Source organism: Cucurbitaria berberidis (assembly GCF_010015615.1).
Source record: "Cucurbitaria berberidis CBS 394.84 unplaced genomic scaffold K460scaffold_5, whole genome shotgun sequence".
Classification (NCBI taxonomy): Eukaryota; Fungi; Ascomycota; class Dothideomycetes; order Pleosporales; family Cucurbitariaceae; genus Cucurbitaria; species Cucurbitaria berberidis.
Window position 1 is genome coordinate 2,034,988 of NW_024468939.1, and position 23,730 is coordinate 2,058,717.

The 23,730-nt window shown below is 52.6% G+C and overlaps 8 protein-coding genes across 8 annotated transcripts; 7 read left to right on the plus strand and 1 right to left on the minus strand.

The window, feature by feature from the left end:
- Positions 1–627: 627 nt before the first annotated feature.
- K460DRAFT_420031 (uncharacterized protein) lies at positions 628–4,680 on the plus strand. The gene is made up of 4 exons (XM_040938055.1): positions 628–834; positions 887–1,491; positions 1,540–4,159; positions 4,215–4,680. Exons 1-4 carry the CDS (start codon positions 789–791, stop codon positions 4,382–4,384), a joined length of 3,441 nt encoding a protein of 1,146 aa, XP_040784635.1. The 5' UTR covers positions 628–788; the 3' UTR covers positions 4,385–4,680.
- A 252-nt stretch (positions 4,681–4,932) lies between these two features.
- K460DRAFT_380026 (uncharacterized protein) lies at positions 4,933–6,475 on the plus strand (the record flags this gene model as incomplete). The annotated part of the gene is made up of 2 exons (XM_040935217.1): positions 4,933–4,998; positions 5,246–6,475. 2 exons carry the CDS (start codon positions 4,933–4,935, stop codon positions 6,473–6,475), a joined length of 1,296 nt encoding a protein of 431 aa, XP_040784636.1.
- Positions 6,398–6,811, plus strand: K460DRAFT_370072 (uncharacterized protein). The gene has a single exon (XM_040934076.1). It carries the CDS (start codon positions 6,567–6,569, stop codon positions 6,726–6,728), a length of 162 nt encoding a protein of 53 aa, XP_040784637.1. The 5' UTR covers positions 6,398–6,566; the 3' UTR covers positions 6,729–6,811.
- Positions 6,812–7,484: 673 nt separating this feature from the next.
- Positions 7,485–8,168, plus strand: K460DRAFT_261247 (uncharacterized protein; the record flags this gene model as incomplete). Its single annotated transcript, XM_040927466.1, has 1 exon — positions 7,485–8,168. A coding segment is annotated over one exon (684 nt), but the record flags the coding sequence as incomplete, so codon positions are not given.
- Positions 8,169–9,042: 874 nt separating this feature from the next.
- On the plus strand, positions 9,043–10,555 carry K460DRAFT_370074 (uncharacterized protein). Its single transcript, XM_040934077.1, has 2 exons — positions 9,043–9,921; positions 9,985–10,555. Exons 1-2 carry the CDS (start codon positions 9,330–9,332, stop codon positions 10,440–10,442), a joined length of 1,050 nt encoding a protein of 349 aa, XP_040784639.1. The 5' UTR covers positions 9,043–9,329; the 3' UTR covers positions 10,443–10,555.
- Positions 10,556–11,688: 1,133 nt separating this feature from the next.
- K460DRAFT_178465 (uncharacterized protein) lies at positions 11,689–12,780 on the plus strand. The gene is made up of 2 exons (XM_040927028.1): positions 11,689–12,121; positions 12,273–12,780. The coding sequence occupies exons 1-2, from the start codon at positions 11,852–11,854 to the stop codon at positions 12,543–12,545; spliced, it is 543 nt and encodes a 180-aa protein (XP_040784640.1). The 5' UTR covers positions 11,689–11,851; the 3' UTR covers positions 12,546–12,780.
- Positions 12,781–15,598: 2,818 nt separating this feature from the next.
- Positions 15,599–16,109, minus strand: K460DRAFT_370079 (uncharacterized protein). The gene has a single exon (XM_040934078.1). It carries the CDS (start codon positions 15,993–15,995, stop codon positions 15,765–15,767), a length of 231 nt encoding a protein of 76 aa, XP_040784641.1. The 5' UTR covers positions 15,996–16,109; the 3' UTR covers positions 15,599–15,764.
- A 701-nt stretch (positions 16,110–16,810) lies between these two features.
- Positions 16,811–18,880, plus strand: K460DRAFT_370080 (kinase-like protein). The gene is made up of 2 exons (XM_040934079.1): positions 16,811–17,737; positions 17,790–18,880. Exons 1-2 carry the CDS (start codon positions 17,149–17,151, stop codon positions 18,512–18,514), a joined length of 1,314 nt encoding a protein of 437 aa, XP_040784642.1. The 5' UTR covers positions 16,811–17,148; the 3' UTR covers positions 18,515–18,880.
- Positions 18,881–23,730: the final 4,850 nt, after the last annotated feature.

The following is a 23,730-nucleotide window of genomic DNA, read 5'->3' on the forward strand; positions in this document are numbered from 1 at the left end:
CATTGCGGGAGAAGGCTTGCCCTCGAGTCCTTTGTGCTTCGTGCTTTGATCAATTGCTTCAATTGATGCATCAGTTTTGAATATCAACCGAAACAACATGACAACACTGGGCCTATCAAAAAAACCTCTACCTGGAATACTCTTAATATATTATATATGACTAGATGAAAGTCAACGGGACATGACCCGCACTGTTCCACAACAGCGACGTCTATCCGTCTTGCAGGACCTAGGCGCGACCCTAGACAGCTCAACCATTCAGCATGGTGACCTATATGTACGCTGGGTAGCTTCAGGGCCCTTTGTAAATCTTTACAAAAGAGCCAATGTGCTGGCGCGACTAGACCAAGTGTTTACTGTCGTTACTCGTAGCATCTCCAACCTCACAGAGTTAGCTATGATAGGATCTTGGAGGCCATAGGTGAACAGCTCAGAATAGAATAGACGCCAGTTGAAACCCGTGTTTTGTTTCAAGGATGAGAGAAGTCCATTGGTAGAAGCACCGTCGCGTTGCACGCTGTTCTCATGGGGTAGGTAGTCTTCGAGGGGTGTCATAGGGCTGAGTTTAGCGCCTCCGCTCGCGTTACTATGGAGATGGGACGTCAATACAACGGTGCCACCTGCACACCCTGGCCTACACCCTCAACACCTAGTCCTGGTATCTTCTAATCTCCAAGTGCGATACCCACACTCTACATCTTAATCGACTATTCTTCCGGAGCACTCGTTTTCGCACGTAGTACTCACTGCCACGGACCCAATTCGTTGACCCCGTAAACATCAGCGCCATGGGCGGTGCAGCGGCGACGGAACCGCCTTCAGTCTCCCTCTCATGTATGTTGCGCTTGAATGCCAGTAATTAAAGTAGAGTACTGACAATTTCCAGTCGCAAACAACTTCTGGGGCAAAGATGACGCTGGCGTCGGCCCCATGCTCGACCGCATGCACGCGGCCAAGGTTACAAACGACGAGCTCAAGAGCTTCTACGCCGCACGTGGAGCCATAGAAGAAGAATATGCACGAAAGCTGCTGAGCCTCTCCAAAAAGCCACTGGGCTCCTACGAAACCGGTACGGTGCGACTATCGTGCGATGTCATCCGCGCCGAGGTCGAATCGATGGGAAAGGCACACCAGAGCATTGCGCAGCAAATGAAGACGGAACTGGAGGAGCCTCTAGCTGCCTTCGCAGGTGGCATGAAGGAGCGTAGAAAGATTGTACAGACCGGTATTGAGAAGCTACTCAAGATGAAGATGCAGCAGACGGCGACGGTCAACAAGTCGCGCGACCGATACGAGCAGGACTGCCTGAAGATCAAGGGTTTCCTTGCACAGGCACACATGGTCATGGGTCACGAGGAGCGGAAGAACAAGGCAAGGTTGGAGAAGACGCAAATTAATCTCTCGACCACGAGCAGCGAATACGAAGCGGCAGTCAAGGTCTTGGAAGAGACAACAGGCCGGTGGAATCGCGACTGGAAACTTGCCTGCGATGTGCGTACATCAAGTCGGATGCGATGAGTGAGACTGACAAAAATACAGAAATTCCAAGACCTCGAAGAAGAGCGTATCGACTACACCAAGAGCAGCCTCTGGAATTTTGCCAACATTGCTTCAACTGTTTGCGTAAGTGATGATGCTTCGTGCGAAAAGATGCGCCTGTCGCTCGAAGACTGCGATGTGGAGAAGGATATAACAGGCTTTATCAAAGAGTCTGGAACTGGCCAGGAGATACCCGATCCGCCCAAGTTCATCAACTTCTGTCGAGGAGATGCCGAAACCTCATCGCAAGCTTCCGAGGATGAAAACTACTCAGTAGCACAATTTGCGAGGACTATGAATCCGGCTTATCGTGCTTCTTCTCCTGCACCTTCAGCTTTCGAATCTCATCACGATCCAAACAACCCTCTAGCACGAGAGCTGGGGCTTCAAAACGATACGAAGCCGATCTCGCAAGACGAAATCAATGTGCCGCCACGACAGGCTACGGAGCCTCCTCGACGACAGGCGGAGCCTCTACGACAACATACAGAGCCTCTACGACAACATGCAGAGCCGCCACGACAACATGTAGAGCCCCCTCGCCAACATGTGGAGCCTCTACGACAACGTCCAGAGCCTCCACGCCAGCATACAGAGCCACCACGACAACATGCAGAGCCTCCTCGTCAACATGTAGAGCCTCTACGGCAACGTCCTGAGCCTCAAAGGCAACACACAGAGCCCCCACAGCCTGTTCAGCAATCTCAGTCTGCTCGCGGAGTGCAGCCAGATCCTCGTTTGGTCCAAGCCCAGGAGCAAGCACGCCAGAATTATCAGCAGAGTCAAGTACCGCACAACGACTACCCAACGGACGGAATGACACAGTTCTGCCGCATTGGCGCACCATCAGACCGAAGCACTATTCCGAGCCCAGCGCGTCCTGCTAGTCGAGACTCGCAGAGTGAGTACTCCAACCCTACCTCCTTCTCCAGCATTGAGCCCCCAAGCGGCTCTGCATCACCTGGCAAGCCAATGCCCCAGTCGCCATTTGCGGAACCCAGTCCTATTGAGGAGAGCTTGGTACAGAAAAAGAGGGGATTCTTCAATAGTCCGTTTGCACGAAGGAAGAGCAAGCACGAGCGAGAACCCCCTAACATTACCCCGAGCAGCCGCAATACGTGGGGGGGCCCTGCTGCACGAAAGACGACCGACGAGAACGTGAGCCCAACCAAACAGCTTGGAAGAGGAACTCGCGGCACAATACTTCATGACGCACCTCGCTCAGCCAGTCCTGAGCCAGTTGATCCCCGGGCCAATTTCCAGTTGAATGTTGGAAACAATGTATTTGACGTAGCTTCGCCTGACAAGAAGAAGCAACAAAAGCAGCAGGAGCCGCAAGATGACCTGGATCCAATTGCACAAGCTCTTGAAGAGCTAAGGGGTGTCACCAAGGAGTCTTCTCTCCGCGTGTCAGCGGACCGCTACCATGGTCTTGCTACACCCCTATCACCTGGTACGCCTGCGGTGGGCGCGAACCAGCCTGGTGGTGTACCCACGCCTCTTGCCAACGTTGCTATAAATGCTGCGAAGCGAGGCACACCTCCACCATCGTATGAGCAACCGCCAATGTCTCGTCTTGGAGCGCCAAAGCCAGCCCATACATCCCGTCAAATGCAGAAAACAACCGAGATGTATGTGAACCAGAAGGTGAATATGTTCAGCGGCAGAGACAACTCAAGGCCTCCGGCTCGCAGCCCCACGAAGCAAGAACCCCCACGAGCGGCTTCGCCTGCTCCTCCTCGTGCAACCAGCCCACGACCCAGTCTATACACAGGACAGCAAGGCTCATCACAGAATTCATATCGCTCAGCACCACAGCAGCCTCAGTCACCATCAACTTTCCAGCCTGCGCAGCGAAAGCAGCAGCCCCAGTCGCCATCAACCTTTCAGCCTAAGCAGCGACAGCAGCAGCAGCCCCAATCGCCATCAACCTACCAACCTGCGCAGCGACAGCAACAAGCTTCCCCTGCCGCTACGTATAACCGAACAGCGTCTCCTAACCCATACGCTGCTTCCAATGCCGGAGCCAACCAACCTGCGCAGCGCCAGCAACAGGCTGCCCCTGCCCCTGCCCCTGCCTATAACCGAACAGCTTCTCCTAACCCGTACGCTGCTTCCGCCGCCGGAACCAGACCACGAGCACAGACTACCACTGCTCCCGCACAGGTATATGGTACTCCCGTAGGACGCAACTCCTACTCCTCCACTCGTGGCGCCTCACCAAGTGTCAGCACCATGCCCCGAGCTGCTTCGCCGCAACCACCTCAGCCCACATACGCACAATCTCGCCCACAATCTCGCGCGGCTCCCAGCTCTCGAGCCGTAAGTCCCCAGCCTCAATTCCGCCAAGCATTCGATCGACCATCTAGCTCCCGCGGAAGTGACATGGCGTTACAACTTTCCGAAGCAGGTAGTGAGCGTGGCGAGGGCAGTGTATACGGCGGAAGCCAGCGTGGAAGAGGCAACGCTCGACCGCAGAGCTCCTATTTCGGTGGTGGTGCCGGAAGCGAATACAATGGAGGAGGAGGAAGCTCCGTTCGGGCGGAGTCAAGAGTCAGGAGTAAGAGTCTGGCGGAGCCGAAGAACTATAACAGTCAGGGGAGGTTGATTTTAAATTATTGTAAGTACCCCCTATATTACCTTGGGTTGAATGGTAGAGAGCTAACAATTAGCAGCACGTGCTATGTACTCGTACGCAGCTCAGATCCCCGAAGAGCTCGCTTTTCAGAAGGGAGACATTCTTGCCGTTCTCCGCCTGCAAGATGATGGATGGTGGGAGGCTGAGGCTGTGGGGAAGAATGGAAGGCCTGGTTTGGTGCCTTCGAATTATCTCCAGGCCTGTTAGTCGTTATCCACGAGCAACGATTAACGAAGATTGAACGAGGATAAGGTGGACGATGATGGCATTTAGCATGTTTTGGGTTTAGCGATTGTTGCATTTGCCCTCGCTCCGACCCGCATCTTGGTCCTTACTGTTTGGCGTTGGGGACTGTGACGAAGATCTTATAAGCCCTCGTTTGTTTTATTGACGGTACGAGTGCAGTGCAGCCAAGTACATATGAGTAAATTGTATATATGACAGTCATGGTATATGAATAATATCTTTCTTCTTCTAAGGACTTTGCCACACCATGAGTGTCTAATGGCATTGTCTCAATCGACCACAGCTCATTGGAACGATGAACTCCTTAAAGCCTTGCAAAACGGCGTGTCCTAGTTCAACCGAGGTGGAATTCGTCTCTATATGCTCTTTCTTGACGTTGAGAGGGCACTAGCATGGCGTTTTGGACAAAATTGTTCGACATAGTAATGGTGTAAACTCCAAGTTCCGCTGATTTTCATCGATTAATCAGGGAACTCGAGAGCCAGTGCCTTGACAGTGATGTCGCTACCATGCCGTGCATGCTACCGCTGAAGGTGACGCTGACTCAGCGATTAAGCTCCCAACTTTCGCCGCGGGTTAGTGACGCAATCGGTTCTTCACGCAAACATGAACGTGGGCATTCCGCAAAATGTAGCGAATGCGCCGTAGCAGTCCCAGTGAAGGCTTTGTCTCTCTTTAATAATTACACTAATTATGCAGCAATCAATTCCTGACGTGTCTCCTATGCACTCTTCAATTGATCACAAAGGGATGCCGTCGCAATTAGGAGGTTCATTACCTACAACGAACAGCGACCAACATCCGAACGACAGTCACCTGAAGCGCAACACTGCCTTCCGTCCCACTCGAGAACCACTTAGAGATGATGCTGCTCTTCAACTCCAGCACTCCCGTGTTACCGGCCCTGTACCTTTCCTCAACCCTACGAGAGCGCACTTCCGCCACGAGGCGCGTCCGGACGTTCGGTTCAAGTGGACGTCGCGCAACAATCGCAAAGGACGACATGCCATAGCTATAAGCCCACATCAGGTCTCTGCCGAATCGAAACACGACACGCCACGCGCTTCCTCTTCATCTGGCAGCATCGTCCACGGCATCTGGCGCATGCTCACATACTACCCGATTTGGGATATCTCTTTCGATATCGCATACGTCTTTACTATCGGCAGCGTGGTCTGGGTCATGAACGCATTCTTTGTCTTCCTACCGCTGGTGGCACCAGATACCATGTTCAAGAAGGAGGAGCTTTATGGCGGAGGCATAACGGCATTCATTGGAGCCACGATCTTCGAATTCGGCTCGTTTCTGCTGATGGCTGAGGCGTTGAACGAGAATCGCTCAGGATGTTTTGGCTGGGCCGTGCAGCACGCTTTGTCGCATAAAGAGGAGGAAGAGGGCAAGGGCGCAAGATTACGGCCGTCAAAGTCGCAATGCACGCATCACCACTTCAATAAGCGGAATCTCGTCGGCGCAGGCCAGAACTCCGCATCGAAACATGAGCCTGGGGCAGACGCGCGCTCGTGGGTATGGTGGCCGTCAAACGAGGAATTGCGTACCCATTACATTCACTCCCTTGGCTTCCTAGCATGTCTTTTCCAGCTTTTAGGCGCAACGGTTTTCTGGATTTCTGGACTGACCGCTCTTCCCGGTATCTATAATCGAATGTCTCGTCCCATCTCTATCATCTTCTATTGGACTCCGCAAGTTATTGGTGGTACGGGCTTCATAATTTCCGGGAGTCTCTTTATGCTCGAGACGCAATCGAAGTGGTGGAGACCAGCACCTAGGACACTAGGCTGGTGGATCGGATTGTGGAACTTAATAGGTGGTATTGGGTTTACAATGTGTCCTGCATTTGGGTATGATCAGAACAGCTGGGCTCAGTATCAAGCCTGTCTAAGTACATTCTGGGGAAGCTGGGCATTCTTGATCGGGAGTGTGATACAGTGGTATGAGAGCTTGGATAAGTTCCCCGTGGAGCTGAAGAAATCGGGAACAAGGCAATCGCAGGAGCCCGAGCGCGTTGATGATACCAAGCGAGCTGCAGCATAGGGTAAGTTACCCTATCTCTCAACAATTGATCGGGTTTCTTCTTCGATATATCTCTTCTGTATCTCACCTTTAAGTATTCCCTTTCATCGTAATGTGCGTCTATATGCTCGACTACGCCGTAGGGCCGCTCTTTATGTCTCCTTTATCTACACTCTCCGTCCGCGTAACACTGTATCATGCATACGTTGTAATTTTCACTACATGCACTACATCCTGCGGTCGGATCAATGATCTGCCAACTCTGGCAATCTAGAGGCTTTTCGCAGGCGTAGATGGTAGCAGTGTGTCCCCTCGCTCCCTCAAGTCTCGTGGATGTAATTGTGAAAGAAAACAGAGGCAGGTATGACACTAATCGCTATAGGCTATAACCTTCGGATTTCCCCGAATCCGACGATGGGTAGCTATGTCAACGATGCATGGGGATGGCGCCAGGTCTTCTACCTGACCGGTATATCGGACGCCTTTCGACGAGTGATGTGCATGATATCATGATCTAAACAAGAACGAAGAAAACGATCATTGCTATTTGGTTATGCTAGTAAGTGTCTACTATCTTTATACATCCATATCGCTATTCACCGATGTAAGAAGCGGTTAGCTCTCATCCATCCACAATGTGACTGGGTAGTGCTCAAGCTATATGATGATCTAAGTTGCTTTCACCACCACTTTCTGGTCACACCGACGCACGTGACGGCACATCCGTTTGCGCGCCGTCATGGGCGCCGAAAATGATATTGGTCATAGCAACGAGCCCTTGACTTGGGCCCTGAGTGCGCGGACACATAAAATGGCAGCGTCCCTTTTCGCCGACCGCGCGTTTTACGATCGAACAAAATTGCGAAGCGCAAACCCAGAGACATCAACTACGATGGAATCACAGCCTAAACAAAATAGGTTCTTCCAGATGGCCGTCCAAGACCCCGCCCGCAAAATAGCATCTCAGGGCCAGCGCGTGTATCGCTCCGCAAGCGCGCCTAGCATACCCACGCCGATAACTGGTATGATGCAAGTTATCGTAGGTTCAGATTCTCGAGATCGACGAACATGGCTACTATCGAGAGCCTTGCTAGCACGACATTCGAATTTCTTCGCCGACCTGTTTCAAGATCCGAATGCGAAAGAGCCAGTGATATTGAAGGATGTAGAGCCGAGAGACTTCCAGAACTTCGTAGACTACATACGCAGCAGCATCTACTCGCTCAATCAACAGACTCCAGGGTACAGGGCGATCAGGGCCAACACATTGGCATGCTTATTAGGCATACGGCTAGGTGCGAAGGCATACCATGACGCAGCGCTACGACAAGTCTACATGATATTTGAGCCGCTCGCCCGCCTCCGGACGTCGAATGCGCGCAAGTCCTCGATACGCGCCTCGGATGTGGAGTTTATCTGTATAAACACGTCTCCAAACGGCTCAACCACCAACACCGTCCTCAACGAGAGCGGCGCTCGAAACAAGATCAATAGCGGCATCAGACAACTCTTCTTCGATGCTGTGGCGAGCCATTGGACACAGTCCAACGTCCTCAACATAGGCGATACGGGCATGGATACGCACGGCGACACCGCGTCCTGGTCCGACATGTACAATGTGTACACTGACTTTCGGGTTACCATTGCGAGCAGCCTCATGATGACGAACAGCTGGCGTGCTGCGCTCCTACGTCCCGTCGAAGACTATCTCAATCCTAGCCCCGAGGTCAAGATCAAGAAGGAAGAGAGTGTGGGTGGTGCCAGTGGAGAACTAGACAATACTAAAGGAGACTTACGTAGGAGGGATAGGATGTTGAGGCAAGCAGAGAGGAAAAGGCCGGGAATGAGTAGGATGACTCAGAGTGAGAGACAGCTGAGCCTGCGCTTGGAGAGCCAAGAGCGTATCCGCGAGCGCATGCGTCAGGCCGGGTATCCGATGGACGAAGATGCGATTATGGGCGAGACGGAGAATGAGGAGGACGGGAGTATGGACGACAAAGAGAAGGAGGAAGAGTGGACGATGGTGGATACGGATTCTGATCGCCAGGTCTGAAATAACTCCTCGCAGTGCAATGTATGAGGAAATCATACGAATCGATGAGCTTACGGCTTTTAGATAGCAAGATAGCCGAGGCCTCAGTGTAAGAATGAGAGGCACTGAAATCGAATGTAGTATCAGTTAGAGGACAATCTGATAATGCGCAGCGACTAGAATGATAATCTAGCGCATGGATACCGTTATATGTCCTAAACCGCTTCTTTCTCTTACAGGAAGCGCAGTTCTTTGCAAACATTTGAACAATCAAAGGACCAAAAAGATGGGAACTATCAAGCCACATTGTAGCATGAAGTAGCGGTATGTTTATAACATGATATATGTCCTAGGTTTAGTTAGCATCTGTTGCCGTACAGCGAAACTAACGAGGACCTGTAAGAGGACAACGAACGAATCACATAAGACGTTGCTCCACTTAAGCTATTGTGATTCGTTCGTCATGTATTCAAAATCCCTGTCAGTCCCCCTCCTATAGGGTAATACCGAGCCAAGTCACATCCCGATCTCTGAAAAAGCAAACAGAACTTCAAGCTGAGACCAACCAAGCAGTCTAGTAGGCGTGAAAGGCTACAGGAAGCGACTTGACGTGGTAACACGATCTAGCTGACAACCCGCAGTTGTGCGTCTAAGATCCTTGCAACAAACTCCCGTCTCAGACATAAACAGTTGAAGCCGGCCACGTATCTCCAACACTTCTTTCCCTCCTTCCCTAGACTACCTCGCTCGCTCGTCTAGTGAGCCCATCATCGCTCTTCGCGATTTTAACGGAAGTACTCGAAGCGCCAGAAGGACACGCCCCGGGGCGTTTGAACAGCGACAATGACAACGTCAGTCATATGGTTGCCAAACCCTGGAGCGACACTGCGGCCCTCAAGTCCGGATCTGCCCTCAAGTCCGGAACCGTCATCAAGTCCGGATCGCTGCATCCGTTTAGTAGTGGATACCACAGAGTCTAAATCATCGGTGCCGGAGATTAGTCTTGCACTCACCACGGACGCTCAGGAGATCACAGTCAGCACGGAATGGCAAGAGTCGTCGAAAGAGAGCATAGGCGTTGGGTTTCTTGATCTACCTCGAGAGATCCGCGATATGGTGTATGCGCAAGTTTGTGCAGGCTTGAGGCGCGACGGGATTAGATGGTGGCAGACCGCTCCACCGCTCGCGACGCGCGAATCTAAAGCGCAAGAGGAGGAAACCAGAGCTCCTTTAGAGGATGAAAAGGATGAAAAGGATGAAGAGGATGTGGGGTCGTCTGTTGCGTACGCTGACTGCGCCATCATGCGTACTTGCCGACAAGTTCATGCGGAATTTGCAGAAGTCGTCTACTCGACCCCTCTTCAATTGAACGACGTAGAACCAGGCATCAACTTGATCAAATTTCCACCGCTTTACGCCAGCCTCGTCCGCTCAGGTAAGTAAATATGGTGCACGAATTGCATGTTAGTAGATCCTGATTTAGTACCTCAATCTTTAGTCCTGGTCGTGCGGACAATTAGCCTCCGTCAAATCGACAACCAAAGCGATAAAGAGTGGCGCGAACTCCTTCAAAGTGCCACTAGTATCTCCAAGGTCTTTCCAAATACGACCACACTGCGAGTGGGCTGGTGCCACGGCGCGAAGGGCTACGAGCGTTGGTTTACCAAGTGGAACGGCAAAAATCAGAATGTGCAGATAGTTGAGAAAACTATTAGGAGGGTGAAAGGACAAGCAAACTCACCCATAATCGTACCACATCAGATGGAATTAGTGCAGCTCGTTGGGCCGGGAAAGGATTGGGAAGACTTTGGCTCTACTAAGAACGTTGTGCATCCAGCTTTTGCGGAAGCAGTAAGAAATTCACGGTCGAAGCCAAAAAGCAAGGGTATGCAAAACCAGAAGGCCTATATTAGAGAGACTCAGGAGCGCAAACAGAAGGCTAAATCGTGCACTTGATGAGACACGATACTGTATCAGCATGTACATCTCTCAAGCACCAGCATCTAGCAACAACCCTGGTGAGCAATCCTCGTTATCGGCAGGATCCCCCCCCATCTTCCCAAATCCAAGCATCTCCAAACATAGTACACACTTTTCGTGAAGGTGGAGAAATATGCTCACTCTAGTTCATGCATCGGCAACATTGTGATCCGGCCTGAAAATAGCATCGTACTTCGCACATGCTGACGGCACAGTGGCCTCGACCATCATACCCACATTGACTTACTCCACAATAGCAGCATTGCTCGCGAGCGCGATCAGGGTCTACAGAAACCAAATGTCGACATGCAGGATGTTGCTTCCTGTTCAGCGAGGATCCTAGGCCGGTGGTTCATCGGTGACCTCGCCACTGCCACCAGCGTCTAAGCACGTCTCGTGGAAGAGGACGCGTGCATGTTTTCTCCCTCGAGGCGACCAGATCCTCCCTGTTGTTGTTGAATGAGGCTTTGTTAGTGAAGGTTGATGTCTCGCCCATCCTGGGTGAGGTGGTGGCCTCGCGACCCTCGCCGCATCCACGCAGCTGCCACCAGCGTCTACGCACTCTCGTCCACATGTCAGGCTTGCACACCCAATGCCACGCTCACTTCATCCAAGCGCTCTGTTCCAAACGACTCGTCGTCGTAGGCCTGTAGTAGGCCACACTCGGCGGCGGGAACGCTTGACGCCGTGGCTGCGGCCTTTTCCAACATGCGCACAGAACTGTCCGCATCGATGACCTGCATATCGTTCCCCGTGCCGTTCCAACATGTCGGGAATGAAAAAAATGTTCCAAACGGCATCCATGACCGTCTCAGCGTTACGCGCAAGCATGGTTGGCGGCGCTATTCCAGGCCAGCGTTTGGATCGTGGTTGGTCTATGCGGACATTCGTCGTTCAGACTCGTCAGCTGAAAATGGCCCGGGAATCCAGAGATGGTACTGCGCCGCACACGCACCGTCACTTTGTTTCAAGGTTCGGTTTTTCATGACTCTTGGTGCTGATGGGCGTGTGGGTGGAGTCGCGAGGCGACCTGGTGGGCGACCTGAACGAGGCGGTTAGCGATGGTTCCGTGGCTATGTATGTACAGCCGCTGGATCTACTAAGCGCGAGGTCCATGTAGGCAATAACTCGCGAGATGGTTTGGCACAGGGGTTGAAGGTCCGGTCAAGGCTGGCAAGCCTCATGACGTTGGCTTATGCTGACCTCATTAATGTGTGGTGTTGCTGAAACGATGTGTGAAGATGGTTGACGAATCGTCTGTTAGGCGCCAGCAGACCATGCACCAAACATCCGATGCCATGCAACCAAGTTGAATGTGCTGAGAATCGGAGATCAGTACTTATTTCATGTATGCCTTGCGGTAACTGTGGTAGTTGGCATTGCCCATGTTGGCGCTTCGACAATGTAAATCCTTGTTAGAGTTGGATACCATGATTGAAGTGCAGAAGGTTGACGACGACGTCTCACGTGCTTTGCGGTCATTGTTAGATGAACAGCATGGATTTGCAAACGAGGAGTATATTGGATCATTGGATCAACGACTACCTAATAGCAAGAAGATGTTGAGGCATCAGGCGTTATCACTATCATGTTCAACTGGCCACAATGATATCAAATCTTCAGTCTTGTTACAGCACTACACTCAGCTTGAAATAGTAAGCGCAGACCCTACATTCTGATGCAAGCCTTCACCGTCGTCTTCGGATGCTCGTACTGGAAGCCCGAATACGAAGACGTAATCTTGAAGGGAACGAACATCTGTTCCTTTGAAGCCCGTGCTAAGACCGGACTTGACTCCGTTCCCAGATCGCTCGGCGACCTAAATACAGCCACAAACACGAAACCTTCACCTCCATCCACGATACCCCCAACAGACCTCGGTGCCAGCATCTCCCAAGCGGTGATTCACAGGGTGGCAATCCCATCTCACGACAAGCATATGCACTTGTACGGCTTCGTACCATTGGATCTTCAGCAACAAGGCCCCATAGTATTACCGAAGAGTGGATCAACACCCAAACTTTGACTTCGTTCAGGAGCATCCAGAAGCTCCAAATCGAAGCCTCTTCCCGCTGGTAAAAGGATTAAACTTAGAAAAAGGGTCTCGTAAATGACGACTCTATTCAAAGTCGGCGGCGCCGGCGAGCGCGGATGAGCTACCAAGCTAGCGTTTGCTTGGTCTTTGATCGTAGTGAACCAAGAATGGGTAGTAGTAGATTTTTTTTGCTAATTACTGATCTGTGGTGGAGACGTATGTATCGGGTGGCTTTTGTGAAGCGGATCGTGAATGAGCTTAGTTGATTGTGACTCGACAACGTTTCCACTTTTTTCGTTGTCAAGACCCGGCCAGACCGCGTCTATTTGCCGATTTAGTGGGTTTGTATGATGTGTCTACAGCGCAGCAATGGAACTGCTCACAGTCGACACATATACAACATTGACTCGATAGCTTGCTCTGCAGGCCATCCGGTGAGATGTCTGTCGTTGGAAACGAAGATCTGTGGAGCTTCAATATTGCTGCCCTAGTTGCGATTGATTGGCGCCTCATTTTACTGGAAAATGACCGTCCCCCGAAGTGTCCGCCGCGCGACAGACCGTGGAACACCGAGACAAATGTTAGTTGATGTTTATTTGCGTCATGTTGTGCCGGAATTAAAGATCTGACCTCAGCGTGCCTTGTATCAGGTAGATGATGGCGGCCCAGGTTGTTTGCATCACTTGGCCCTTTGTCGATCATGATCACATTACTCCGCAGCCGCCGAACACAGAACGCGCAAGCTGAAACGAGAGCTTCCTCCATGGAGCTTGTCAGCGGTATGGAATGGGGTTTGCCTGACAACCTCGTAGGGGGATTTATTTCAAGACATGGTTGTTTGATTCTCGCTATAGAGTAAACACGGGACTGGAGATCGGTATGCGCTTGTGGGACCTGTGTATAGCACATTTGATACGTTTCAAAGAATGTTTGCCGGAAGTCGGCACTTTCAAAACCAACAGAGTGTTGCAAAGAGTCGATTGAGAGACGCTGTGAGAGGCTCCTCGGACCGACTTGGAGCGGTGTAGTAGGCTGTGTTTGCTGTCTGTCTATTGTATTCAGCAAAGCGACGACGTCGTTGGCCAGTCAAGCACGAGATGCGCGGTTACGGAGCGGTTACGATGTGGTCGGCACTTTGTTGGTGGAAGAGGCAAGGGAGTGTCCACAGGAGCCCAACAATGCAACACAAACGAGGCTGTGATGCTGTCATTCGCCAATCAGTAGCCTCACTGGGCTGCACCAGGGAGTCTGGAATCGTTGTTGATCGCAGCCTTGTGCGCCTTTGAGTGCCTTGCGGACGCTCATCTTCGAAGCAACAGCGATGTCACTGGCTTCCGTCTGTTGTTCCCTCCGATTGCTGGCGCCACGTTGCAGATTTTGCAAGTCATCAGGGCATAGCAAAGGGTGCAACACAGTCAATTGGCCCTATCCCTTGCTCATATGGGCGCTGTTAGCATTGGGACCCAGAAGTTTTGCATGGTGGTGAGGGGCCCGTTATCGATAAGCTTGCGTGCGCATCGAGCTAGAAGGCACGCCATACCCGTCCTGGGCTAGACTGGTGCCTTCACGTTGTTTGGCGGTGAAGCCTTGGAGGTGCCACCTGGTCTACAATCGCTTGCGAAGCTCGAGCTTTGTGGAGTGAGTGGTAAAGATGCAAGCCCCTGAATCAGATAGATGGAATTATCACCACCACCAGCGCGCACTAGGTTGGCCGAAAAGAGACAATGCAGCTTTCACCACGATGAGCGAAGTTGCCCTTCACAGTGCATGCATGCGACTCACGGGCGAGCAGACAAAGAGCATATTCTCGTCTGTACCATGCACAACTGTCCAGGTAAGATTTGTCGGCGCATCGACAAGTTGCCGAATGCAACAAGCGTGTCAATAGTCGCCCGTAGCCATGCGCCTGGGAACGGTTCATTCATCTCGAATTCTAAACAAGTCCTTGCCACCGTGCAGAGTATCATCCCTACCCCGGCGTGATAGGAGGTGCTGTGAGAATTATGATCGCCGGGCCCTTTCACCCTCACAGACTCCCGCTCGCAACTTTAGCCTGCGGGAAGCAGAGCTTGGCTAGACCTGTGCTCATGCACGGATGACGCCGGGAGCAGAAAAAAAAGCAAAAAAAGCAGCGAGTCCTTGCCTCGCTTGCGTGAGCGAGTGTCTCACCCTAGTCGTGGCGATCCATGTCCGGACAAGTAGGGTCGTTTAATCATCAACGGGCATGGATACGAGATGAAGATACGAGCCGGGAAAAGGCCGTCCTTGCTCGATCTGGAAGCCATTGTCAACCTCAATCAAGAGTGCCGCGTCCCTGGTTACTGTTCGCTATTCGCTGAGACGGGCAAACTATCGATCTGCGAGGGTTTGCCCCAACCTATTGCGCCATGAGCCACGTCGTTGAATGCTGAGCGAATGGCCGGTGTAGGTGGGACATGCAGTTGACGACTAGGCGGTGACCACCTGTCACAAGACCATGACTGGGCTGGAACGAGGATGGTGATTGGCAAAAAAGTGAAAATTAATCTCCGACGTTCATTCGCCAGGAGCAGAATTCTCGAAATTTCTGGTAGGCCACTGGTGCGCGACTAAAAGGATTCCACTCGTCGAGGGAAGATTGCTTAGGGCGCCGAGCAGCAGGGGCGCATGGCGAACGATTCGGTTAGTCATGCTCTTCTTTGGCAATATATTGCATGAGCCAATGAGGTCAGGTACGAGCAGGGCAAAGCCCCGCGGAGCAGGATTCGAGAAGGCAGCGTAGGATCCAATCAGGCTCCCAGTGCCATGTGTCATCGCCAACGTTTTTTTTTGGCGCTCAAACTGTTGGAATGATCAGCTCGCCCGTGCCCATCGAGGCAAGTCGCAGACACGGGACGAAGATTGGCAGGACAAAGGGTGTTTGGAAGTGCCGGAAGAGAAGACGAAGGCCCACCATGACGAAACGCAAACGTGACTGCGGGCTGCTGACGGTGACTATGCCGTCGCGCAGGAGACGGCAACCGTGTTCAGGCAGGCGCGGGACCAAAGGCCAGCAGTCGTCTGTTGGCAGCATGACAGTCAGAGAAAGCCAAGCAGCGCCGCAGCGTTGCGAGATGGTCGTCTAGACAGGCTGCTTTCGTCATGGGCGTCGGAGCCAGCGAAAGACTATCGAACGCCGCCCGAGCGTCGCGGCTTTACGAGACGTCGTAAGCTTGGGCAGGCTTTGCAGCGTGTTTGAGCAGGCTAGGCAGCGCTAGGCAAGGAGCGGCCTAACGTGGAGTTTTTCAGCCTTTTGCTTGGGGCGAGGCGCGGTCGTTTTCGACGGCCGGTGACAAGACGCTGAGATCAGGGGGCTGCGTCGTGAGAGGGAGTGGTTTGCCTCTGCGGGCTGACTGACTGACGAGGAGCGCTTGCTTGCTTGCTTGCTTGCTCTGGTGTGGAGGAGAGGTGGCAGGGAATTGGACGACGTCGCGCCACACGACGCGCGGGTCCCGTCTGCGCTCCCCGTTGCGCATGGCTGGGTCGACTGGTTCGAGGCACTGCGAGTTTGTGCTATGTGTGTGGTGCTTCCAGGCTGCTGCATTTCGAGCGTCGAGCCCTGGCGTGCAGTGTGTTGAGCAAGCGGGTGGTGCGTGGGTGGGTGTGTGACCCTCTCCGGTGCTGACCGGGTGCTGATTCGCCTGGTGGGCCACAGCCGCCCGGTGAGGTGCGGATTGGCAGGCCAGGCGGCATGATTTGATTCACTCGACTTGCAGTACGTACAGTAACTAAACTCGAACTTGACGTGAATCAAGGACAAGGCCCCGGCCGCTCGGGAGCTGCATGACGGCCCTTTGTTGGACGACGACGACGACCACCACGGCTAGCCCCCCTCCACCACCCACTGGGCGACCCGCGCTCACACCACCCAGTGGCCCTCCTCGCCCCGGCCTCCCTCACTTTCGCCTCCCTGCCCACTGGACTTGGGACCACGACACCAATGCAGCCAGGGTGGGTTGCGCGAGTGGAACCAGGAGTTTAGCGTCTGCGTGCCGGAGGCCATGGCACGCTGAGGGCCTGCACACGGCCTGCCGCCCCATCCTGCTTCGTCATTAGCGCTACCTGCGAAGGCTCATCCTTCCCTATATTTACGAACTGGGGCTATTGCACGCAGCCAATCGTCTCCAGGGGGCCCGCCATACCCAAGCCCGTCTTTATCACTCGCTGCCCAGCCGTGCTCATACAACAATACATCATATCCCGCCTCACACTTTAACATCACCACCTCGACCTCGACCACTACCCATCCACCCCCTGCCACACTACTACTACTACCCTCCTACCACCACCACCCTCTTCTTCAACCTCTTCCAAACACTCCTTCGTCAACGTTGCTGCTACTACTACTACTACCACCTCTCTATCGACCTCTGCCAGCCTCGCCTTCATCCATCTCAACCTTTTACGTCACCTGACCTGACCATCTCCCACCTGGAATACCACCCCCCGGCTTGCATCCATCTAATACGTTCATCTTCCTTTTCTGAGCCCGTTTTTCCAAAGGAAGGACTATTGTGCATCACTTCCATTTGGACAAGGCCCGCTTTTAATCTCCGGATCCCTCTAACATCGTCCTTGAGGCCTTCAGTGGACCATCGAGGACTCCATCTTACCTCCATCTCTCACAGCATGTACCCGACGCCGCCAGCATCTCCTCTCCAAAATGGATTCTGCGCCCCGGAAGACCGACTAGGCCAAGTTCTGGCTGGAAGACTACAGCTGACTGGCATCCTCGGCGTAGGCGCCTATGGAGTAGTATACACCGCCGTAGACATTCAGACGAATATCCCCTATGCCGTAAAAGCGCTCAACAAGCTTGGCCTTGAGCCTCGCCAACGCAAGTTCCAGCAACGGGAGATCCAGCTTCACCACCAGGCCAGCGCTCACCCCAACGTTGCCTCGCTGGTCAAGATCATGGATGCCCCAGACTGCACTTACGTCGTCATCGAATACTGCCCAGAAGGTGATCTTTTCTCAAACATCACTGAGCAGGGCAAGTACGTTGGTAATGATGCTCTTGCCAAACAGGCCTTCCTCCAGATCCTGGATGCCGTCGAGTACTGCCATTCCATTGGAATCTACCACAGGGACCTGAAGCCGGAGAACGTCTTGGTCACCGACCAGGGCATGACTTGCAAGCTTGCCGACTTTGGACTCGCCACTACTGACCACGTCACCTCTGACTTTGGATGCGGCTCGACTTTCTACATGTCACCAGGTAGGTTCGCTTGTCATGACTCAGCACGAGTCACGTGACTAATTTATAATAGAATGTCAAACTGCTGCGCCCAAGGCCTACTCCTGCTACGCCTCGGCACCCAACGATGTCTGGAGCCTGGGTGTCATCCTGGTCAACCTCACATGTGGACGCAACCCATGGAAGCGGGCTTCCTTCGAGGATAGCACCTTCCGCGCCTTCATGAAGGATCCCAAGTTCCTCAGGACTATTCTGCCCATCTCCCTCGAGTTGGATGCTATTCTCAGGCGGATCTTTGAATTCAACCCATCCAAGAGAGCCACGATCCCCGAGATTCGTGACATGATTCTCCGATGCTCTGCCTTCACGGCAACCAAGTCCGCGGTCTCGACACCTCTACCTTCCCCTCCCTTCAGCCCAGTGGACTACACCCGAGATGCGGTCTACAATGCCTGCTACCAGGCTCCTGCTGTTCCCTCCGTCGCTCCCCTTCCAGGCCCAGCGTACTCTCCACCGGTCTTCCATCACTCCATCTCCTCCGGAAGTTCCAACTCCGACAACGATTCTGTCTTCTCTTCTTGTTCATCGGTATCATCCGCTTCTTCAACATCTTCATACCAAAACGTTTCCCACGCCCCGGTCCACAAGTTCTCTTCCCGGGTACCCCAACAACAAACATACTTTTCTCCCCCACCCCCGGCAAATACGTGGTTCCAGCCCTTTATCCAGGCGGCCAACCTAGTCAAGCATGTGTCCTTCCAGCCGTCGATGATGGCAACCCCGGTCCATGTTTACTAGACCAATCTTCCCTACTACCATTCCACGGATTACTTCTATTCCTTCAGATACGCTTTCTACGATGTGTTCATATTATTCTTAAAGTTTCGAAAAGTCACGATGATATGATAGCGGTGTTTCTCGCTCGGTTTTGGTGTTGTCTTGGATTATTTGGCGTTTCAAAATAGATCAACCGGACCAAGCGGCCTCGGACCTAGAATTATGGCCACGATGCTGGCTTACTTAGTTTAACTTGGGAGGAGGAAGCCTAGATGGCTGCGTGTTTTTTTTTATCGTTCTAGTGTGGATACTTCATTTGGTTCTCAAATCAGTATATCAGGGGGGACATTGGGCATCTACACGGAGTTGTTTGTTTTAGACCATGGCACAGAAACACCCTGGTCGCCCACGGTCGTTGGTTTTCATACGAAGAGATACCAGAGCATTGCTCAACACTGTACGGTAGTCAGTCCCAGAAGGACATATATTTTGCCTAGAAGCAAACACCAAACACCACAAACAAAATAAAACATACGATCAGGCGCTGCAACAACCGTTGTAGGCACCTCAGAGACATTCTCATCCTTCCCGCTATTGTTGAACCGTGTGACGCCTCTCAACCATCTTGCCGTTCTTCCATGTTCTTCGGCGTCCTTCAACGTCCTTCAACACGACGACGAGAGAATAACCGACCCACATCGACACATGGTGACACGACAGGCACTTCGCCTCTGCACCACCTCATTTGCAGCCATCCCTGCAACACTTGCGCACCCATCTCAAACAAGGCCGCGGCTTGCTCAAGAAGGTTTATCCACTGTCCAACCACAACCAGGGCCACTCTACTAAAAAGACCCCGGGGGCCTGGGCACCAAGCCACCAAAGGAACCCAGCAAACAATTAACAAGCCCACGCCGACGGGCAAATCACGGGTTTCACCAAGCCCGATACCTGCGTCGCGAAGGTGTGCTGAGCGTGTAAGCGTGCAGTAGCCTGCTGCCTGCTTGATTTGACGGGGCCAACTTCGCGGCCCTCAGGGCTGCCAGATGGCACTAGGTTTGGAGACGCGTTAGCGCATGTGTAAGATTAAAACGGTAGGGGACGGGATGGGGAGAAGGGATGCAGGTTGTTGGGGATTAATTAATGAAGCAGATGCACGATCGAGACTCCCATGGCTATGATCCCGCGCTTTCTTACTTTCTGATGAGGGATGAGCGGTGATCTTGTTGGGGGAAGAGGAGGGATCTGCCTAGACGGCTTCCTCGGCCTACGTGACTGCGGGACTGGAGTGGAGGCAGTGAGGCTATGCTAGGCTACTATGCTGGAGGTGGTGGTGTACGGTGTTATTACATGCTTGAAGCCATCCTGCAAAGCACGCAGTCCACCAGGGCTATGGTGCTGTTGAGGGAGGCATGCCACAGGATTGCTTGCAGGCAGCTGTCAACAATGTCTCAGCCATACGACACCGTTATTGAGAAACACTCTCTCGCTTCAAATCCTAGTCAGCTGGCAGTCCGGGAGGGCTGAGCTTCCCTGCCAACAGTTCAACGTCCTTCAGCTGGCTGCGTTGCCCTGGTGGCATATATTAACGAGCCCTTATCTCCAGGCCAGTACTTTCTTCCGAAGCATACAATATTAGCCCTAGTAGTGGTGTGCAGCAAAAGGCGTCACCGGAATCTCGATCGCGCACATGGGAAGGGAAGAAGGGCACCGTTACAGAAATTTCTTTTTTCGCGCGGCCGCCAATCCCTGGTCATCTGATGAGGCATGATTATCAAAAAGTACAAGGAGAGACGATATGTGCAGAGGGCTAGACCGAATCTAGTAAGCGCCATTTTGCCAAGCTCTCGCTGTCGGTGGTGTGGCCATGTTTGCGACCCGCGTCACTGCTGCCGCTACCCATCATCGCAGTAAATGCCTCACATCTTGTCCTACATCACCACCGTGTTCCAATACACGCCGCGGCGGCAATCATTGCGTACGTGTGGAAGCCAATCTTTCATGATATTGAACTCAGCTGTTTAAGTGGAGAGTCTGGTCCTCCGCCCAACGTATCGCGACCGGATTCTCGAACATATTGTCCTGCAGGACGGCTGTCTGCCTATTTGCTGGATCAAATGTATTATGCACTGCTGCTCTGAGCTGACCGGCTAGTTAAGCAGGTTCTAGAAATTCCGCTGCGATAGGATGAAGTCACCCACGCACTCAACGAGATCGATCTGCTATCAGCTCATATGAAAAGCCATATCGAATATTGTCAGTTCATGAGGGGCGTTGAGTCACGCTTTTACGCCCTGACGCTCCTGCGACAAAACATCAATGCTCGGCTCTGCAACGGAGGCTGATGTCAATAACACGCCCACGCCATGTGCCAATGTACGCATTATGCAAGTCTTTGTTTCCTCCGGACACCGACGTGCAGACTATCACATCTTTCCGCGTCCCAGAAATTGCTTTCTCGCAAGCCACAGAGCGCTTCTTTGCCGTTCCGTCCAAAGCGAAACCCAGGAGAACATTCGCGTGTCCTTAACAGGGCAATGATGCACCACCTGTTTCTCGTAACAAAGCCAGTGGGGGGCAGTAAGCTGCGGGCGGGATGTCGTTGCGTGAGGTAGGGATTGCTACTTACGCCCATATGATGGCTGAAAGCAAGGAGCGCACCTTGCACGGTAAGCTTCGTGGCTGTTGTCCGGTGTAACAGTTCCACGGTAAGACAACTCCCGGACTTGTACCCGTCACATTGGGTTAGAGGCCTAGAGTTCAGCCTTACGGCTATCCTGTGTCGTGGCCGTGCTTTCAGCCTTGAACAGTGGGTGTTTGCTTTTCTTTCAGATGTCCGAGTCAGATCCCGCATCATGATCCGTCCTCCGCCAAAGGACTATGCGCCTAATCCGAGTGCTGCTAGACAAGCCTACTATGAAGGACTATGGCGACGCCAAATATCGGATACCATCCCGTCACGCCACTAACAGCCTACCTAGAATGCCCTCAGTCATCCGTACTTGCCTAATAGAGCCAACATTGGCAAATTTAAGTTCAATCACCGAATGTGAGACTTACAACCGCATTGTGTCATACCACCATCGGTTCACAAATCGGAGACACGCGGCTTAATAGCAAGTTTGGTCTCTTACTTGCTTATACGAATTCTACCAAATCTCACCCGTGACTAGAAGTCCTTTTCCGCGAGGATTTCCGCACGCGACTCCTACGGAGAGTCATTCAAGGTCCTCTGTGTCACACAAGTCGTGCAATGGCGTTTTGCTGGTTACACGAGTCGGCAAATGCGGTCTCTTACTGCCTCGCCAGCCACTCTCGAGGTACCTGGCACAACATCACCAGATCGTTGCTCAACGCTTGGCACGATATTCCCCCACACATGGCACGACATGCGCCAACTGTCAACCTAGCGCTTCACTCCATCCTTTGCCACGGGACTGTCTGATCCACTTGCAAAGGAGCACGGTCGATGGCCCAGGTGACACGGTGGTTTTCCGGTTCTGGCTCGGTGCAGAAGAGCCCTTCTAAATCTGGTACGCTTTCATGCACCCTATACGTATCACCACGTTTTGGCTTTGCTACATCCGCCCGCACGTACAAGGGGGACAAGGTATTCCCGTGCGATGTTCCGAATTGGACGTACGCAGGCGGTTCCACGTACATGTGCTACTGGTTTGAGAAAAGTCACCGGTTGGTGCTGGTACGTCGGCAGGAAGGCAACAATGTCTCATTCAGACCATTGCAGGAAGAAATTTCACACGTAGACTTTTACACAGGTGGGGACAGGCTTGAGACTGACAGCGGGTAGGCGCTCCGAATGTCTGTACTTGTAACCGGTGGAGTCCGTTCCGACTCTTGGTCCTCTGTGTATACCGTGCTCAACGGCTTGACAGGTGAGACGGTGTTTTAGTTACCAACTGGATTAAGCAGACACCCGGAAAAAAAGTTAGTGGAACGCCAGCGACGAACCATGCTGTCTTGGAGCAAAGCAATTGCTCTGGTTACTTACACGAAGATGCATCCTGCCGAACAGCACAGAGCCTTGGGCATATGTGGCGGAGCGACCGATGGCTGCTTTCTCGGGCACACACCCATCTATGCTTCTTTAGATCTTCTCCTTGCATACGATGACTTGGTCAACAAACAATCGAGATCCGCGACACGCGCGAGTTTTTTCGGGACGTCGTTTTCGTTCATATCGCCACTACACTAGAGTATCCATGGTGCTGGTCGACCGACGGTACGTTCCCGATCTTGCACCTCAACTCATCCTATGCCAAATGGAAAAGAAACCTTACACAGGACGAGAATGCAAGGAGTCGCCTTCTCTCCGACACGAGTTCCTAGCTGCGGCCGTCCACATGCACGAACCCCTGATGTCTGGACTCTATAACGGAGGAAAACAAAGTTTGGTCGGACCGTATTGACAAGAAGTCACGGCCCGAGAGGGAATAGAGTTTCCCACAAGCCGAGTTGGCCGCGAGATTATCGTTGTTGCCGGAATATCTGCGTCTTTCCGCACACCGTTCCTGTGCTCCAAGCTGGACGCACACGCACGACAACATCCTCTAAGTATAGTGAGTACCTCCTCGATATTGCAACTACACCCGGACGAAGGTAAACATACCGCTTCCCAAACGTCGGAGAACACACAGGCGCACGCACGTAGTGACAACGCAGCTTCACCCAAACAAACTCTATTCAGCTCCCAGCCGTGGGTAGCCGCGGCTAGAACATCTATTCTCGAGTATTAGTCGCACAACATGAGCATACGCATCGGAGATTTACTGCCCAATCGTCATACTCGTCCTCGATCACCCTGTAACCGTGCTCAGAGTAGAAACACAGCACAGCATGGAGCGTTTCTCCGCATTCTCGCCCACGCGGGTCTGGGTGACGGACATTGCGTTCAGCTAACGGGCTTGCATTGGGTGTGAGTGTGTGAGTGAGTGGGTCGACAGCGTGAACGATGTCGGCCGACTCCGCGACCAGTAGACCACCAGAGAAAGGCGATTGCGATATCGCTCAGTCAGTTATCGCTTTCAAGCTACGTTCTCGGCGCCATGTGTTGTTCTATATTCAACGTCGTTGACTAGCTAGCACTGACGAGACACTAAACTAGCCCTCATGTTCATTCATCGTGATACAAATCGAACGCCTTTTCTGACCTCGAGCTCTGTGACACGAGGAAGAGCTCACCGCTTCGGAGGAAATCTCGATGTAAATAATGCTTGGCG

Coding starts and splice junctions, on each gene's coding strand:
- K460DRAFT_420031 (XM_040938055.1), top strand. CDS start 789: ATGGGCGGTGCAGCGGCGACGGAACCGCCTTCAGTCTCCCTCTCAT. Junction 1,492..1,539: donor ACTGGAAACTTGCCTGCGAT/GTGCGTACATCA, acceptor ACAAAAATACAG/AAATTCCAAGACCTCGAAGA. Junction 4,160..4,214: donor GAGGTTGATTTTAAATTATT/GTAAGTACCCCC, acceptor AACAATTAGCAG/CACGTGCTATGTACTCGTAC.
- K460DRAFT_178465 (XM_040927028.1), top strand. CDS start 11,852: ATGTTGGCGCTTCGACAATGTAAATCCTTGTTAGAGTTGGATACCATG. Junction 12,122..12,272: donor ACTACACTCAGCTTGAAATA/GTAAGCGCAGAC, acceptor CTCCGTTCCCAG/ATCGCTCGGCGACCTAAATA.
- K460DRAFT_370079 (XM_040934078.1), bottom strand. CDS start 15,995: ATGCGCAACGGGGAGCGCAGACGGGACCCGCGCGTCGTGTGGCGCGAC.
- K460DRAFT_370072 (XM_040934076.1), top strand. CDS start 6,567: ATGTGCGTCTATATGCTCGACTACGCCGTAGGGCCGCTCTTTATGTCT.
- K460DRAFT_370080 (XM_040934079.1), top strand. CDS start 17,149: ATGTACCCGACGCCGCCAGCATCTCCTCTCCAAAATGGATTCTGCGCC. Junction 17,738..17,789: donor GACTTTCTACATGTCACCAG/GTAGGTTCGCTT, acceptor AATTTATAATAG/AATGTCAAACTGCTGCGCCC.
- K460DRAFT_370074 (XM_040934077.1), top strand. CDS start 9,330: ATGACAACGTCAGTCATATGGTTGCCAAACCCTGGAGCGACACTGCGG. Junction 9,922..9,984: donor CGCCAGCCTCGTCCGCTCAG/GTAAGTAAATAT, acceptor CTCAATCTTTAG/TCCTGGTCGTGCGGACAATT.